The sequence below is a fragment of the Lucilia cuprina genome, chromosome 2 (genome assembly GCF_022045245.1).
Source record: "Lucilia cuprina isolate Lc7/37 chromosome 2, ASM2204524v1, whole genome shotgun sequence".
Taxonomy (NCBI): domain Eukaryota; kingdom Metazoa; phylum Arthropoda; class Insecta; order Diptera; family Calliphoridae; genus Lucilia; species Lucilia cuprina.
Window position 1 is genome coordinate 14938959 of NC_060950.1, and position 15243 is coordinate 14954201.

The following is a 15243-nucleotide window of genomic DNA, read 5'->3' on the forward strand; positions in this document are numbered from 1 at the left end:
ATTTTATCTAAGGTCCCGCACATAGTTTAATTTCAGAAAACGCTTATAAATTACTTAATAGTAACTAAACCTACATAATTCGTCGATTTTCGAATATATTTCAATGTATTTCAAAAACAGTCATTTGCAATTTCCAATTAGAACAATACCCCAAACACCCGCACATTCCAAAAGGATTAAAGAAAAATACAACCCTGCTCCCCATTAAACAAATAATAGAGATGACATTCTCTATCAATACTCACTTCAATAATATGACAACATCTCAGTGTTAACATCACTAGTTTGTGAAAAAATGGCCGAAAAAATGTTTTGTTACCGCGACGGTCGTCAGTGTTTTACGCGTTTTGTGTTAATTCTAAGCATATTTTTACAACTAAAAACAGGTTGGTGTTAAACTAAACCGATAAATTTAATAATAAATATGAAATTTGTGTAAAAATCCATGAAATTTAAGTGAAAACTTGAAATAATTTTATAAGGCTTCGCTCTGTGTAGTTTTTAGTTTGATTTTTTTTTTATTTTGTACGCGAATCTCTTTAATTGTTGCTACAGTATATGGTGTACTCTTTTACTCCAATAAGAATTTAAACAGGTGTTGTTGTTGTTGTTTTTAGTGAGTTTAAAACAAACAAACAAAAAAATGCAATAACTGAGTGAATGAGAATAGTGTGGTGTTTTTTTGTTTTTATTGGAAATTTTAATTTTGTTTATTTGTTTATAAATTATGATGATTGGTTGTTGTAACAAGAATTTGTTATGTTTATAAACTATAACATAAAATAATTATGTATTATTTTAAATGATATATCAATATAAAATTATAATTAATACAAATTGGTGCTTGTTCGTCCGTCTGTGTGCTTCATTTTCCAACGTTTTGTATGTGAGTGAGACTTTATGTTAAATACTTTTTTAATAATCTAACAAAAATGCCATCATCAACGAAGAAAATTAATATATTATCAAATTCCTTCTTAACTAAAAAGAATCTAGTTCTTGGTACGAAATTTACAAAAAAATCTTAATTTACAATATTGTGGAAAAGTAAAACAAATAATTTATAGTCTAGCCGAACTTGTGATACCCTACAACAGCTTCATAAATTTCATTGCCATGACAATAAATTTTTCGCACAGGAACCAATCGGAATAAATAATGAAAAATAATTTTTAACTTAGCCACATAGTCTTAACGCAAAATGCTGCTGTAACAATAAGGCGGTAAAATGATTTAACTTGGACTAAGGTTTGGGGTCGGTCAATTATAGAAACTTTGATGGAGGTTATGGTAAATATGTTCAATTATAAATATGTATGTATATATTTATATGCAGGGCTAGATTATAGATATGATCATAAACTAGTCAATAGCCTGGACTATATATTAGATTATTGACTAGAATATAGACGAAACTATAAACAAGACAGCAGATTAGACTAGATAGTGAATATACTTTAGAATAAACTTTACAGTTTAGACCTAACTACAGATTAGACCTTGTACTAAGATATAAACAAAACTATAGACTAAATTATAGACTAGACATAGGGTAAATGTACCAATAGTCGGCAGTTTAACTTTTTTCTCTTTTTCAAACTATCCCCCTAAAGAGTCGGTAAATGTTATTACGATGATTTTTAGTTATTTCAATTATGTGTTTAGTTAAGTTTTAGATCTATTTACCTTTTTTGAAAAACAAATAACTAGTTTTGAGTAATTTGTAAATTTTGTTAAAAACTCCACATTTTCCAATAGTCGGCACCAGTGTTCCTAAGTTCGACAAAAAATGTCCCTATAGTCGGCAGTAGATTTTTTGTTTGAAAAAAGCATATTTATTTATAGAAAAAGTGATATATACACAATTTTCCAAAGAAAATATTTAATTAAATTTTTTCTATAGAAATAACTGTAATAATATCGTTTTTTTTTTAGAAAAATATGTTATGAACATAATTACGATTGTAATAAGTATACATAATAACATTTTTTCTATAGAAAAAGAGTTATACATGCAATTTTCTGTACAATATTATATTTTTTGTTAGAGAAAAAAGTAATTTTTTATAGGGAAAAGTGTTATATGTACTTTTTTTTAAAGAAAATCTTTTATAAAAATATGCAATTTCCTATAGGAACAAATTTAACATAAGTTTCATAGAGGATATTATAATAAGAACACTTTTCTATAGAAAAATTGTCATACTAGGAATTTTCTATAGAAAAATATGTTATACTCATAATTTTTTGTAAAAACACAGTTAAGAAGCAATTTTGTTAGAAAAAATTTCAATATGCAAAATTTTTAATAGATAAAACTGTTATACACATATTTTTTTTGTATAGAAAATTATATTCTGTAGTAAAAAATTGTAATCTTCTGTAGAAAAAGCTATTATAGAAGTAATTTTCTATAGAAAAAAAGGGTATACACACAATTTTTCATAGAGAAAACTGATATACACATAATTTTTTGTATCAAAAATTGTTATACATAAAATTTTCTATAGAAAAAAATTGTATACACATAATTCTCTATAGAAACAAATGTTGTACAATCAATTTTCTATAGAGGAAATTGTAATATACATAAATTTTTATAGAGAAATGTTATACATAAATTTTTTTTACAAAAATAACTGTTATACATATAATTTTTGAAGAGAAAATTGTTATATAGAAATTTTTCATAGTAATATACCCAATTTTCTATAGAGAAATAATAAATTTTAGAGTGCCGACTATAGAATACGTATGATCGAACTTAATACCCAGTAGTCGGCACCCCTATGCCGACAATAAGAATTCATAAAAAATTGTGTTCCTAATGGCGGCAGCGATTAAAATTACAAAAAAATATATTTTTAACTAACTTTTTCACTTTAAAATGAATATTTCAACTGTTTTCTTTCATTTAAATCAATTTTTGTCAAATAAATCATTTAATTTCATATAAATATTCACTTGTTTAAGGTGGCACTAAAACTAAATTTTTTTTAAGAAAACTGACAGTACTACAAATGCTGCAAAGCTGTCACTAAAAAACGTCAAATAGAGAGGAAATTAGTAATCCTACTTAAATTTACTCATTTCATAAAGCAAAAAGACCATATTTTCTATGAAATATAGATCAAACCTTAATAAATTTGTACAGCTTTTCTTATTTATTTACATTTTTATGTAAAAGATGCCGACTACTGGGTGATGCCGACATTAGGTGCATTTACCCTACAACTAAATTATTGACTAGATATAGACTAAACTATAGACTAGACTATAGTCTAAACTATATAATAAACTATATAACCAACTATAGACTAAACTATATACTAAACTGTAGACTAAACTATAGATTAGACTATAGACTAAACTATAGACTAGACGATAGACTTGACTATAGACTAAAATAACGACCAGACTATAGACTAAACTATAGACTAGGCTATAGACAAAATTATAGACTAGAATATAATCTAGGCATTATACAAAAGTATAGAATAAACTATAGACTAAACTATAGACTAAATTATAGAGTAAACTATAGACTTAATTATAAACTAAACTAAAGACTATATTGTAGACTAAAATATAGACTGGACTATAGACTAGGCTCGAGACTAAACTGTAGACTAGACTATAGACTAGACTTTAGATTAGACTATAGACTAGACTATAGACTATACCATGGATTATACTATAGGGCTAAACTATAAACTATAATATAGGCTAGACTATAGACTAGACTATAGGCTAGACTATAGACTAGACTATAGACTACACTATAGACTAGACTAGACTATAGGCTAGATTATAGACTACACTATAGACTAGGCTATAAACTAGAATATAGACTAGAGTATAGACTAGACAATAAAGTATGATGCTATATACTTGAGACTAAACTGAAGAATAGACTATAAACTAAACAATAAGTATATAGTGACTAGACTATAAACTTAACTGCTTGGCTTAACTTTTGCCTAAAGTATGAATTAGACTTTTGACTAGACTGCAGACTTTAATAAGGGCTGGACTCTAAAATGTAGTAAATTTTACTAGACTAGACTATAAACTAGAATATAGACTAGACTATTGACTAGACTATAGACTAGACTATAGACTAGACTATAGACTAGACTATAGACTAGACTATAGACTAGACTATAGACTAGACTATAGACTAGACTATAGACTAGACTATAGACTAGACTATAGACTAGACTATAGACTAGACTATAGACTAGACTATAGACTAGACTATAGACTAGACTATAGACTAGACTATAGACTAGACTATAGACTAGACTATAGACTAGACTATAGACTAGACTATAGACTAGACTATAGACTAGACTATAGACTAGACTATAGACTAGACTATAGACTAGACTATAGACTAGACTATAGACTAGACTATAGACTAGACTATAGACTAGACTATAGACTAGACTATAGACTAGACTATAGACTAGACTATAGACTAGACTATAGACTAGACTATAGACTAGACTATAGACTAGACTATAGACTAGACTATAGACTAGACTATAGACTAGACTATAGACTAGACTATAGACTAGACTATAGACTAGACTATAGACTAGACTATAGACTATAGACTAGACTATAGACTAGACTATAGACTATAGACTAGACTATAGACTAGACTATAGACTAGACTATAGACTAGACTATAGACTAGACTATAGACTAGACTATAGACTAGACTATAGACTAGACTATAGACTAGACTATAGACTAGACTATAGACTAGACTATAGACTAGACTATAGACTAGACTATAGACTAGACTATAGACTAGACTATAGACTAGACTATAGACTAGACTATAGACTAGACTATAGACTAGACTATAGACTAGACTATAGACTAGACTATAGACTAGACTATAGACTAGACTATAGACTAGACTATAGACTAGAGACTTAGATAGACTATAGACTATAGACTAGACTATAGACTAGACTATAGACTATAGACTAGACTATAGACTAGACTATAGACTAGACTATAGACTAGACTATAGACTAGACTATAGACTAGACTATAGACTAGACTATAGACTAGACTATAGACTAGACTATAGACTAGACTATAGACTAGACTATAGACTAGACTATAGACTAGACTATAGACTAGACTATAGACTAGACTATAGACTAGACTATAGACTAGACTATAGACTAGACTATAGACTAGACTATAGACTAGACTATAGACTAGACTATAGACTAGACTATAGACTAGACTATAGACTAGACTATAGACTAGACTATAGACTAGACTATAGACTAGACTATAGACTAGACTATAGACTAGACTATAGACTAGACTATAGACTATAGACTAGACTATAGACTAGACTATAGACTAGACTATAGACTATAGACTAGACTATAGACTAGACTATAGACTAGACTATAGACTAGACTATAGACTAGACTATAGACTAGACTATAGACTAGACTATAGACTAGACTATAGACTAGACTATAGACTAGACTATAGACTAGACTATAGACTAGACTATAGACTAGACTATAGACTAGACTATAGACTAGACTATAGACTAGACTATAGACTAGACTATAGACTAGACTATAGACTAGACTATAGACTAGACTATAGACTAGACTATAGACTAGACTATAGACTAGACTATAGACTAGACTATAGACTAGACTATAGACTAGACTATAGACTAGACTATAGACTAGACTATAGACTAGACTATAGACTAGACTATAGACTAGACTATAGACTAGACTATAGACTAGACTATAGACTAGACTATAGACTAGACTATAGACTAGACTATAGACTAGACTATAGACTAGACTATAGACTAGACTATAGACTAGACTATAGACTAGACTATAGACTAGACTATAGACTAGACTATAGACTAGACTATAGACTAGACTATAGACTAGACTATAGACTAGACTATAGACTAGACTATAGACTAGACTATAGACTAGGCTATAGAGTAGACTATAGACTAGACTATAGACTAGGCTATAGAGTAGACTATAGAGTAGACTCTAGGCTATAGAACATACTATAGGCTAGACAAAATAACAGATTTTAGACTAGACTTTATACTACATCATAGTCTATACTAGAAACTAGACTATTTAAAGTTTAAATATCAGATATTACAAATGTCCACATGAATACATGACAACCTCTAAACAAAAGTAGGGGCTTTTCATAATAAATTTTAATAATTAGCTACATATGATAAATTGACGATTGGTTTATCGATGATTCTACACAATTATCACTCATCACTTGTATGTATTTAACAAAGTAATCGAAAATTTTACATCCTAAAAGTAGACTGTTATTTTGTGATTTTTTGCTACTTAACACTAGATGGCACTTTAAATGCTTAGAGTATAGGTATCGTGTAATGTTAGAATAAAACGTTACTTTTAAGTTTTAATTAAAATTTTATGCATTTTTTAATATATCATAGAATTTTATTAACTAAGGGATTTATTTTGTAAATCTCTTCCCCTTACTTCACTTCATTTTTCATATAAATTGAATTTGTATTTTCAAAATTTTTTATGAAAACATTTTCAACGCATGATGTGAAGTAAGATCAAGTGTTTTATAGATTTTTTTCTAGATTAAATAAAACGATTATATAACTTAATTCATTTTATTTAAACAATTACATTCTGAATTATATTTTATATTCTAAACTATTGCTTCTGAAGGGAATTTTGTTTTTCTGTCTTTTGAAACCCGTTAACTGGCGTTAAGTTATTTACAGTTATAACTATTATAACTTCTTTAATTTATTAGTTCAGTATTTTTTTCTCAATTATCTTTAATTTTATATTAAAAATTTACATCACGTTTAGTGTTTTTTTTCAATCATTTTAAAACTTACAACACTCCAAGGTATTTTTATATTTAAACTTTTTTACGCTGTTCTTCTAACCACCTAAACGTGAAAGAAATTAAAGTTTATTTTATGTTTTTTTTTTTTGCTTTTAATCAAGACAATCAAAACAAAATTTTACTTGGTTTATTTGATGCCAGCAAATTGATTTCTTGTTATAAATCACACCAAAATATTTCACATTCTGTGGCAGAGTTGAAGTAACATGAAACATGCCACTAATGGACATGTATGTGATAATTTTAAAATAATTTTTTCTTTTCATTTTTTTAAAGAAAATGTAATCAAAGAAAAACTAGAAAACCAACCAATGCCATGTGATTAAACATTTATTGAACAGTTTAGATATATTCCCACAAAATGTTTTCTTTTAAAGAAAAAAGAAAAAAATTAATAGTAAATATATAGGATTGTTAGATCCATTTTAACGGTATTTGCAATTAACTGTAATTGTTGCTGTTCTGTTTCATTTCTGAATTTTCTTTAATTTAACATAGACTTTTTGTTGTGTTCTTAATATTAAACCATTTTCAAATATTAAATCTTCCAATTTGGTTATGGGCATAATTTCAAAATTCTTTTAAATTGCCACCAAAACCGATTTCATTTCAAGTATGGCAAATTTTTGACCTAAAAGAAAAAGGAATAGATGAATAGATATGTAGAAGCAATGAGAAGTTAATTACGCTGGCTGGAACCCTCATAAGAATTCCCTCTACTAACCAATACAATTCCGTGAGCCAGCACTAAAGGGTACAAAAGCAAAGGGATGACGTTTTACCAAAACATCTGCTAAAAATCTTTCCGGTTTAAAGAGATCTGGTTGTGGAAAATGTTTAGGATCTCGCATAATATCATAAATATGAACATTTATTTGGCAATTTGCAGGTAAAATTAAACCATTTAAACGTGTCTCTTCGGTAGTAATTCTAGCAAGAAACGGTACCGAAGGATACAAACGTAAAGTTTCCTTTAAAACACATTCTAAATATTCCAATTTATTAAAATCAAAAACTGTTAAATTCGAAAAATCAGCTGAAAAGATCGAAAATTTTCTTAAATTATAACTATTTCAAGTTTTGTCTTAAAAAAATTTACCCAAATCTTGTATTTCTTTTCTACATTTTTGCTGCACCGCTGGATGTAATGCTAAGTTTAAAATGGCAAATATCAAACAAGTAGAAGTGGTATCATAACCCTCAAAAGTAAAAGTATTTACTTCATCACATATACCCTGATGATCTATAAAACCTTTGGCCTCTTCCGCCAACAGAGTATCCAACATGGCATAACGTTTTTTTACTCCCAATTCATTGCTTTTTTAAATAAATAATATTAAAAATTTTAATTATAATAAAAAAATATCCTTTAATCAAAAAAATTCTTACTCTTGCTTTTCTTCTTGTTGCTGTTTCGTTTTAGCCAAATATTCTTGTCGTTTTTTCTTTATGATTTTACTGCTAAAATCATGAGCTATCTTTATGCTATCCACTTGTTTTCTATACTCACCAAATAGATAAAATAATCCTTTGTAATATAGTAAAGGATTACAGAGTCTATGAACAACAGTTGTTTCAATATCATGTATAGTTTTACGATATTCCTCACTGCCGCTTATATCATCTAATTTAACTCCTAAAGCGGTTTCTGTAATATTTGTAAGATATTGATTTTTTCAATTTAGTTTAACTTTTGCATAAAAACTTTACTTACCACATATATTATTGAGTGTAAATTCTGTTATAATATCGGCCACATCAATTTTATTATTTTCCAGTTTCTGCAATTTCTTTAAAAGTTTTACACTTTCCTCTCTGTGAAATGGAAAGCATTTTAGGATTAAAAAAAATACAAGTTTAAATCCCCTTTAATTCTACAAATATTAATTTAATACCCAGCAAAAATAAAACGCAGTACTTCCAAAAGAATAAGATTTATTACTACTTCAAAAGAAGGACTAAGTGAATTTGTTTACCTTCTGTGGAAGTGATGTTTATTGACTTTCAAAGAAGCGAAAAGAATGCAATTTTGTTTAAAATTGAAATTACCCTACACCACTATAGTGGGGAGGGTATTATGAGTTTGTGCTGATGTTTGTAACACCCAAAATTATCTCACCTTAAAGTATACCAATTGGCTCAAAATCACTTTCTGAGTCGATTTAGTTATGTCCGTCTGTCCGTCCGTCCATCCATCTGTCTGTGTGTCCATGTAAACCTTGTGCGCACGCTACAGTTCGCAATTTTCAAAATAATTTAATGAAATTTGGCACATACTCTTTTCTTGGTTCAAGAATGAAAATGGTTGAAATCGGTCCATTATTTCGCTTGGCCCCCATACAACCGTACCACCGAATCGGGTCTTTAGGCTCATAATTAATTCTATTGATGATCATATGATCACGAATACAATTTCATTTATCAAGATGTAAAAAAACGTCTGTATCGGATCAGTTAGCATGTAGGGGAGGGAACTACATACTAAATGATGTTCACAGTAAGACGACACTCTGTCGAATTGATGTCCAAATGCCTTCGGCTCCAATACTGAACACGGTAGTCATGAATGTCGAAGTGTCATGTCGCGTATTTCACAGTGGTCTTTTTCATCTAATGACTGAGCTTTTGCAATGACTCAGCATTGCACCATTTTGTATCTTACACGTCGGTGATAATTTATGTATATGAAATTTACGGTCCAGTATACGTGCACTTGCTGTAATTTCTTGCCATGGTAGTCCTGTTGGGGAAGAACAGGTGTCACGAGCATGCTCAATCTAACCCCGACAAGGAAAGGGCAACGAAATATCAAACACTTATTGATGTTATGACGAATCATTGAATACTCATATTCTTTGAGAATCGCTGTCATCTAAGACTCATCCCATTGTATTCCTAGAATTTATGTACTACTGAACTGACTATGTTTATTCGGCAACAGCACCTAAGAACTGAAAATCCGAAATTATATTTCACCGTGTAAAACTCCTGCGAGTTTAGGTTTATGCCACAGCCACTACATTGACTTCGATGAAACCTTAACTAACTTAGCTAAGGCATAGTCCTGCGGGCAACTGGCCACCCGTGGTAACATATTTTGTGATTCTCTGGTTGGCAGCTTAGAGGTAATGCTAGCACGTCATTTCCCTGGTATCTTTCATCAAGGTTGAACAAGATAGACAGAAAAAACTTGTTAAGGATTCGTATATTCAGGACAGATCGCATGTAATAGTTGATTATAATCTCTTCAACAACTGCTGTGAAAGAAAGCGATATCTTGACACAAGCTTAGATGGATTCGAAGATGTTTTTCTAAAGGAAAGTAACCTAGTTCTTTCAGCAATCATAGGAATACATATAATGCAGCCCAAATTAGGAAGGAATACTTTAAGGATATCACAATGGACCAAATGGCCTACAAGTGTTTTCGCTAGATAAGCATAACCATAGGGAAAATCTACCTTTTGTTAAGCTTTCACGAAACTTAAACACATCCACAATGAGTTCATGTGAACTCTCTACTATATAATTCTTCATATCTTACAAAATCATAAAGATAAAGTTTCCATTGAGTCATTTAGAATTGAACATCACTAGATTTAAAACCAATATTATGTAACATTTTCAATAAAATGAGGTTGTAGGAAACCAGCCGGGTTCCATCCTAAACGATCATGTATGGATCGTTATAACAAACTTAGATTAATTATGGAACAGAGGAAAATGAGTTCACAACATTAGGAATTTTGGACTTACTATATCTAAAACTATGTTGTGCGATTATTGTAAAGGTTAAAAAGCATTTGATTCTAAACTCAACAATCCTATTAAGGGGGCACGATTGCTGGCTTTGACCAAGAGAAGATTATGTCTTAAAAATGAAAATTGATATTGCACACACCTCTTAATAATGTAAGAAACAATACGGTTTCCATCCTAAACGATCATGCATCGATCGCATCAACAAACTTAGATTAATTATGGAACAGTGAAAGTTAGGTCCTATCATTAGGAGTATCGCCAATATCTTTTGGACAAAATACTATTTAGGAGGCGCGATTGCTGGCTCCGACCAAATGAAGTTTATGTCCAACTAATCAAAATCTCTTAATAATGTATGAAACAAGGCGGTTTCCATCTTAAACGATCATGCATCGATCGCATCAACAAACTTAGATTAATTATGGAACAGTGGAAAGTTAGGTCCTATCATCAGGAGTATCGTCAGTATATTTTGGACTTACTATGTATACAACTAAGTTGTGCAATTTTTGTTAAGGTTAAAGAACATTGAATTCGGAACTGGCTTTGATAAGTGAACAATCCGGGTTTTATCCATAACGATCATGTATTTATCGCATTAACAAACATAGATTGTTAACAGGGCAAAATGTTCGTCCGTTCATTAGGATTACCGTCAGTATCTTTTGAATTTACTTTATATATCTTAAACTAAGTTGTGCGATTTTTGCAAATGTTAAAGGCATTTAATTCTGAACTCAATAATCCTATTTAGGGTTCATGAATACGGGCTTCGACCATGGGTCAAGAGAAGAGTATGTGTCAATTGTCATCAAATTCAAAACTAAGATCTGTTGTAGGCGCACAAACTTTACATGAATGCACAAATAGACGTACAGAAAGTGATCTTGAGGCCTTGAGTGATCTGATAGGCCTGGTACAGGAGCAATATTTTTGAATTTTGCAAACATCTGCACAAACATATAATACCCTTCCCACTATAGTTATGTAAATTGACATTATATAGCAAAGATCAAAGATCACAACAAACGTTACTGTAATGTCATTTAATTATCATAAAAATAATATATATAAACTAAAGAAATCTCATTATATATTCTTATCTCATTGAAAAACAACAACTACAAAAATAAAAACTTACTTGAAAATTTCATTAAAACTTTGCAAAACATTAAAATGAAAAGCGGGTGTTAAAATTTTACGTCTAAAATGCCATTTTTGATCTAAAATGAAAATAATTTTGTGAAACCAAAAAAAAAAAAGCAATTAAATTTAATTTTTAAATAAAATAACTAACCTGTACTTATTAATAAACCATCACCTAAAAATGGTTTTAATAATTCATAAATATAACTTTTCTTTATTATAGTAGTACTTTGGAAAACTTCCTCAGCATCTTCAGCATTTGTTATGCTATAAACAGTGGAAAATAAAAAATGCAATAAATAGCTTTTACCTTTAGAAAAAGCATTTTTTTCACGACAAAAATTAAATAATTTTTCTAAAAAAAAAAACAATTTCGTTTAATAATTTTTTTGTATAAAATTATAATAAACATTTTCTTTACCTGGTGTCATGGTTAATAAATCAAAATTATTACCAAATCTTGTTAGACCCGGTATGATAACAACTTTTTCTTCTAACGGCTTGCCATCTATGGTTTTAATACGTTTACATAAACTTAGGATAAAATAATCTTTATTAAGTTTTAATAAATATTTTATAAATATTAATAATATCACACATAATATTAGGAAAAACCACATATTGTAGTTTATTGAAAGTAAATATTTATTTAAGAATATGAATATAATATTTTGTTAAACTTTTCAAAGATAATGTTTTCGTTTTGAATTAACTTTTTGTACTAAAAAAATATAAAATATTCTTTTTAATTATACATACATGACAGTTTTAGTTCATTTACTGTATGAGTGTGTATAATCTGAAATTGTAATATTTAAAAAAAAATATGGGATTTATTCACTCTCTCCCTAGTTAATAGTTAGTGAATGTTTTTTTTTTTATACCCTACAGCCTATTGAAAATGTTTAAAATCGCTTCTTTAATTCACTTAACCCCCAAACAATTGTACCCCCCCAAAATAGGGCTTTTGAGTCCATAATTATGTTTAATGTTCTAGTAATTCTACCAAAATTAGCACAACATAGTTTTGTACAAGTCTGAATGTTACTGGTGTTCATTTGACCCCATTAGCCCCTCGTACAAAGTCCCCTTTAGAATATGATTTCAAAATCAATAAACACAAGCTAGAAATAGAGCAAAAAACAATTTAAACGCATTACAATTAAAAAATAATCCACATTTTTTACTTACTATTCACTGGTGAAGGGTATCATATGATCGGCCAGGCCCGACTATAGATTCTTACTTGTTTTAATACAGAATCATTGTCATGAAACTGAGTTTGATTGCGTTTTATTTTTTGTTGTCTAGTTGAATGACATTTTCTTAATACAGTAGAGGTCATTTAAGTAGCATTAATAGTGATAGTGAAAAGATTTTATGAAATTTAAAGACAGAATTTGCAAAAGCTCTGATCTCTTAAAACAGTTGAGATCATTTTGAGTAGTATTAATAGTGATAGTGAGGAGATTTGATAAGATTTAAAGATAGCAGATGTTGTAGAACTAGCAAAAGTTCTGATCTCTGTTGTGAAATTTGTATTTAGTTCTCTTGAGAAAAATATTTTAATTCATAAAATTTTGAGACTGTAATATGAAAGAAATGGGGACGCTGGACGGCTATAAAGAAGAATCTATCAGAATGGAACTCTAACGTAAGGCTTGTTTTGAGTAGCATTTATAGTGATAGTGAGGTGATTTGATGAGATTAAAAGATAGCAAATGTTGTAGAATTGGCAAAAGCTCTAATCTTTTATATAGTGATGTTGTAGAAATAGCAAAAGCTCTGATCTCTTTTATTGTCAGATGTTATTATTTGAGAGTTTTTTTTAAGGAGAAGACCATGTTGGTGTATATGGATGTTGGTTAAGCAAACAGGCAAATAGAGACGAAAGAAGTCATTTTTTACAGGAGCAATCTACGCGTCAGATATAGTATTGTATAATATTAGATTTAGATTGTAGCCGTGAGATATGTATATCAGAAAGCCATTTTATTTAGACTCGGATAACTCACCAATGTTGAATATATGAAGTAATTGACAAGGAATCTGTTTCTCTTGGCGGATAAAGCTAAAAACGAAAGCTGAAGCCGTGGAATATCTTAAGAAGTTAATAAGTTTAGACCTAGATACAAACCATCTTCCCGCCACTAGATGTTATTACAATCCGGGATAAGAGGTACTACCATTATATTTAGACTGCCGGTTTAAAAACGGGTAATGATCAAATTTGTTAATTTGATCATTTGCTAAAGCTAACAGATATGGTACGAAATGCTTTAAACTTCTTAAAATTTCTATCCTTCTCTCCTGGAGACTAACATCGGTCAATGTTTATTATAATGGTGTAAAGCCCAAGAAGACCTAAAAGTCTGAGCAGCTAAGTAAGCTATATGTCAACTAAAAGGAATCGAATCGATCTTTGTTATTATGCAAGTGTCCGGCTGTGATGACTTACGTCAAGGTTCTTTCCGAAGCTTGCTGTTACTGCTATCCCTCATTATCAAAAGTTATATTCAAGATATATTTCGCTATTATCAAAAATTCTTACAGAGAAAGAAAAGATTTCATGATCCTGGTTTAAAGCTCTGGAAGTCCTAGAAGTTGAAGCAACTGTGCACGCAGTATGTATAAAGTGTGATGATCGCGAGCGATCCTAATTTAAACAGAAGATCTTTGATATTATACAAGTGGCTGGACTTAAAGGTCTTCCCTTCAAAGCACATTACCAAGGTGGATCTATCCTTTCCTTGCCGTTATTGCAATCCATAACTTTAAGGAAGTTGGCGAAAGGACTTCCCTTCAAAGCACATTACCAAGGTGGGTCTCTCCTTTCCTTGGTGTTATTGCAATCCATAACTTTTAGGATGATGACGACACATTTACGATTTTATTGAGTCTTAAGTTTTGTTTCTATTGCATTTAAGAAATAGCTAATCCTTTGACGCTTAAAGTCTTACATGTCCTGGGATACTACTCTTGTGTTCGTTAATTAATTTTTACAACATTTGAATACCTTTCCACCCGACGATGTTCTGAACATTTTTCTGAATTGGTACGAAATTGTTATTTGAGAACCTTTAAAAACCTAGTGAGCCTTTTCGGTCCAGAAATTTAAAGGTTTTTTATATCTAAGTATTCGAAAACATATAGGAAATACATAATGTCTTTTACGTCCAATATTTGTGTTGGTTTTTCTAATTATTTCACCTTAATTGTACATTTTTCATTTATCATTAATTTAATCGCTTTCTAATTTTACCGTAAAAAATTTTAAAAATAAAAAACAAATACTTAAATGATGACTTACGTACTTAGAACACATATGCAAAAGCATGCAAACGTTTTTATTGATCTATAAATTACTTATTTTGTAAGTAATTATAAACTTTTTACACC

General features: G+C 29.8%; 2 protein-coding genes across 2 annotated transcripts in view; one reads left to right on the forward strand and one right to left on the reverse strand.

Annotated features, from left to right (window-relative positions):
- Nucleotides 1-284: 284 nt before the first annotated feature.
- Nucleotides 285-15243, forward strand: part of LOC111684178 (bone morphogenetic protein receptor type-1B) — a 245163-nt gene continuing 230204 nt past the window's right edge. The window contains exon 1 of the mRNA XM_046956575.1: nucleotides 285-386. Coding sequence (XP_046812531.1) covers nucleotides 296-386 — 91 coding nt within the window. The 5' untranslated portion in view covers nucleotides 285-295. The remainder of the gene's footprint in view (nucleotides 387-15243) is intronic.
- LOC111678823 (probable cytochrome P450 4ac1) lies at nucleotides 6657-12561 on the reverse strand. The gene is given in 8 exon segments (XM_023440241.2): nucleotides 6657-7567; nucleotides 7661-7972; nucleotides 8036-8253; nucleotides 8326-8584; nucleotides 8651-8751; nucleotides 11840-11921; nucleotides 11996-12199; nucleotides 12266-12561. Coding segments are annotated over 8 exon segments (1539 nt in total). The 5' UTR covers nucleotides 12465-12561; the 3' UTR covers nucleotides 6657-7403.